This window comes from Coptis chinensis, chromosome 9, assembly GCF_015680905.1.
Source record: "Coptis chinensis isolate HL-2020 chromosome 9, ASM1568090v1, whole genome shotgun sequence".
NCBI lineage: Eukaryota > Viridiplantae > Streptophyta > Magnoliopsida > Ranunculales > Ranunculaceae > Coptis > Coptis chinensis.
The window spans coordinates 17681840-17685318 of NC_141464.1; the positions used below are offsets into that span (position 1 = coordinate 17681840).

Consider the following 3479-nt stretch of genomic DNA (forward strand, 5'->3'; position numbering starts at 1 on the left):
TAATTCGAAGAATTGGAGATGTGTTTAACTTTTTTGTTGTCCCTTCTAATGGAAGACCTGTGGGGTTGTAGTTGTTATGGGATTCTATGCTGCAAATGGATGTGTTATATAGTGATGCTTGGGTAATTCATGCTTGTGTCAATGACAAAGAATCTCCTATTTGGTACTTTACTGGCGTATATGCAAGTACTAAACTGAATATTAGGACTTTGCAATGGAATGTCTTAATGGGATTACAACCAAATACTGATGAAGCTTGGATTTGTATGGGGGATTTTAACAATGTGATGTCACAGGATGAAAAGTGGGATCATTGTCCAGCAACAAGAACTTCTATTATGGGATTTGAAAATATGGTACAGTAGTGCAATTTGATGGATATGGGTTTTGTAGAAGGGAGGTATACATGGTGTAATAATCAAGAAGGAACAAGCAGGGTTTTTACTCGAATTGATAGAGCAATATGCAATGCACCCTGGAGAATTCGATTCCCTGAAGCAAAGATTTTTCATATACCTACAATAGATTCCGATCATAAATTTTTGGTGCTCAGATTTAAACCATATTACCAAAAATTGAAACGCCCTTTCCGATTTGAAGCAATGTGGTTGTCTGATCCAACTTGCCAAGATGTTGTACATCATGCAATGAATCAGTTGTTTAATGGCTCGCCTTCATACACCTTTTGTCGGAAGCTGGTGTATTGTCGACAGTTGCTTATCCATTGGAATCACACTCATTTTGGGCACATAGGGACAAAGTTGAAACAAATTGACGAGCAGTTGAATCAGTTGCAGCAAAACTTTGCCATGGTTGCAAGGCCATCTGAACAGGATTTGTGGAGAAGAGAAAGATTTGTTGATGGAATATAATCAGATTTTGAAGCGACAAGAAATCCATTGGGCTCAGAAGGCACACTTTGACTGGAGGAAAATGGGTGAACTCAATACAAATTTTTTTCATGCGGTGGTAGTTCGAAGAAGACATAGAACTTCAATTAATAGTCTTAAAAAACCGGATGGCGCAATTGTCACAGCAAGGGATCGAGGATATAGGTGAGTAGCTTGTGGACTTCTTTGGGAACTTGATGTCCACATCAACACCTGAAATGCCAGAGGATCTTATGCAGGTGATACCTAATTTAATCACTGCTAATGGTAATGCTCAACTTATGCATTCAGTTTCAGATAATGAGATTCTTAAAGCATTAAAAGACATAGGGCCATTAAAAGCCCCAGGTCCTGATGGGTTTCATGCTATCTTTTACAAAACTTTCTGGGCAGAAGTGGGACCAAAGACTGTGGAACTGGTGAAAGATTTCTTTCAGTATGGCACTTTCTCGAAAGAGCTAAATCATTCGAATATTGTACTCATCCCAAAAAATAAAAACCCAACTCTCCCAGAACATTTTCAGCCAGTTAGCTTAGCAAATGTTAGGTATAAAATCATTGCTAAGATAATCGTTGGTCGTATGAGACCTTTGCTACAGAAACTGATTTCGCCCCACCAATCTGCTTTTCTGCCCAACCGCTCTTTGCAAGACAATGTTCTCATGGCTCATGAGGCTTTCCACACAATACGAAGTCGGGATAATCAACAAAAAAAATTCTTTGCGTTGAAACTAGACATGCACAAAGCATATGATAAAATTGAATGACCTTTCTTGAAAGAAGTTTTGAGTAGATTTGGCTTTTCCAATGCTTGGATTGATAGAATTATGTTATGTGTCCATAGTGCTTCTTTTTCTATCATGTTGAATGGTACGCCATTTGGATATTTCAAACCATCTAGGGGTCTTTTAGGCACGGTGATCCTCTGTCACCCTACCTATTTATCATGTGTACTGAAGTGCTTTCTCTTAACCTACTCAAGTATCAACAGCAAGGCAGGCTCTCTGGTTTAAAGATAGCTCAGAATAATGACCCGCTCACACACTTGATGTATGCTGACGATGTGATCATTTTTGGGAAAATAGAGTTACCACAAGCTTATTGTTTGGGTAAGAACTCACCCGAACACACTAACGATCTTGTTAGGGAGATTGTTGTAGAATTGTTGAGACTGTACTTTCAATGGCTGCCTACGTATCCAAATCGTTCTCTGGAATCAAGTCTCTCAAATGAACGTAGTTCTTTGTTTGAAATGATTGTTGGGTATTTATAGGAATCTTATTGCTTAAAATACCCTTTCCTTATTTGATGAGATATTTCCCTCTTTGTATGAAATCTTTCCCAAAGCTTCATATGGAAAAAATCCCTTGACATATCTCCGAACCTGCTATATATAACTTGGGTGTCATATTAGTGGGCAGTGTCGTTGCTCCAATAAGGGGAATGCCCGAATGCTACACTAGTAGGCAAGCGGGATTGCCACAGTAGCGGGCAAGCAAGCACGCCTCATTAGCGGGCGGCTCTTATAGTAGTACCCAATGATAGTCGTTCGTAGGGGTACGAGTACACTGGTACATACACCGCTCCCTCTTCGTCGAATGGAATTCGTTCCTTGCGGCGAAGAATAAACGTAATATTACTGCAAAAGAATGGAACAGTGTGATTGAAATATCTGCGGTGCAAGTGCATGACAAAGTTGATAGTAGCAACCGCCTATTTGGCATGACATCTGTTAATGCTAGTGTTGGTATTGATGCCAAAAAAGTCGTGGAGTGGGCAAGCAAGCATGCCTCATTAGTGGGCGGCTCTGATAGTAGTACCCAATGGTGGTCGTTCGTAGGGGTACGACTTTTTTGGTGCATGGAGAGAGGTGTTGAAAATGCAAACTCCATGACTTTTTGGTGCATGGAGAGAGGTGTTGAAAACGCAAACTCCATGACTTTTTGGTGCATGGAGAGAGGTGTTGAAAACGCAAACCCCATGACTTTTTGGTGCGTGGAGAGGTGTTGAAAACGTAAACTCCACGACTTTCTGGTCCGTGGGGCAAGATGTTGCATACGCAAACCCCACGACTTCTTGATGCGTGGAGTAAGGTGTTGCAGACGCAAACTTCACGGCTTTTTTATGCGTGGAGTAAGGTTTTGCAAACGCAAAACTCCACGACTTTTTGATGCGTGGAGTCAGGTTTTGCAAACGCAACCTCCATGACTTTTTGATGCGTGGAGTAAGGTTTTGCAAACGCAACCTCCACGGCCTTTTGATGAGTGGAGTAAGGTTTTGCAAATGCAAACTCCACGACTTTTTGATGCGTGGAGTAAGGTTTTGCAAACGCAAACTCCATGACTTTTTGATGCGTGGAGTAGGGTTTTGCAAACGCAAACTCCATAACTTTTTGATACGTGGAGTAGGGTTTTGCAAACGCAAACTCCATGACTTTTTGATGCATGGAGTAGGGTTTTGCAAACGCAAAACTCCACGACTTTTTGATGCGTGGAGTAGGGTTTTGCAAACGCAAAACTCCATGACTTTTTGATGCGTGGAGTAGGGTTTTGCAAACGCAAAACTTCACGACTTTTTGATGCGTGGAGT

At 41.1% G+C, this 3479-nt stretch overlaps 1 protein-coding gene across 1 annotated transcript; it reads left to right on the top strand.

Moving 5' to 3' along the window:
- The first annotated feature begins 380 nt into the window (after window positions 1-380).
- LOC147475074 (uncharacterized) lies at window positions 381-872 on the top strand. The gene has a single exon (XM_086585255.1). It carries the CDS (start codon window positions 381-383, stop codon window positions 870-872), a length of 492 nt encoding a protein of 163 aa, XP_086441381.1.
- The last annotated feature ends 2607 nt before the right edge of the window (window positions 873-3479 follow it).

What these genes read in the sequence shown, in the direction of transcription:
- LOC147475074 (XM_086585255.1), top strand. Translation starts at nt 381, where the DNA reads ATGGGTTTTGTAGAAGGGAGGTATACATGGTGTAATAATCAAGAAGGA.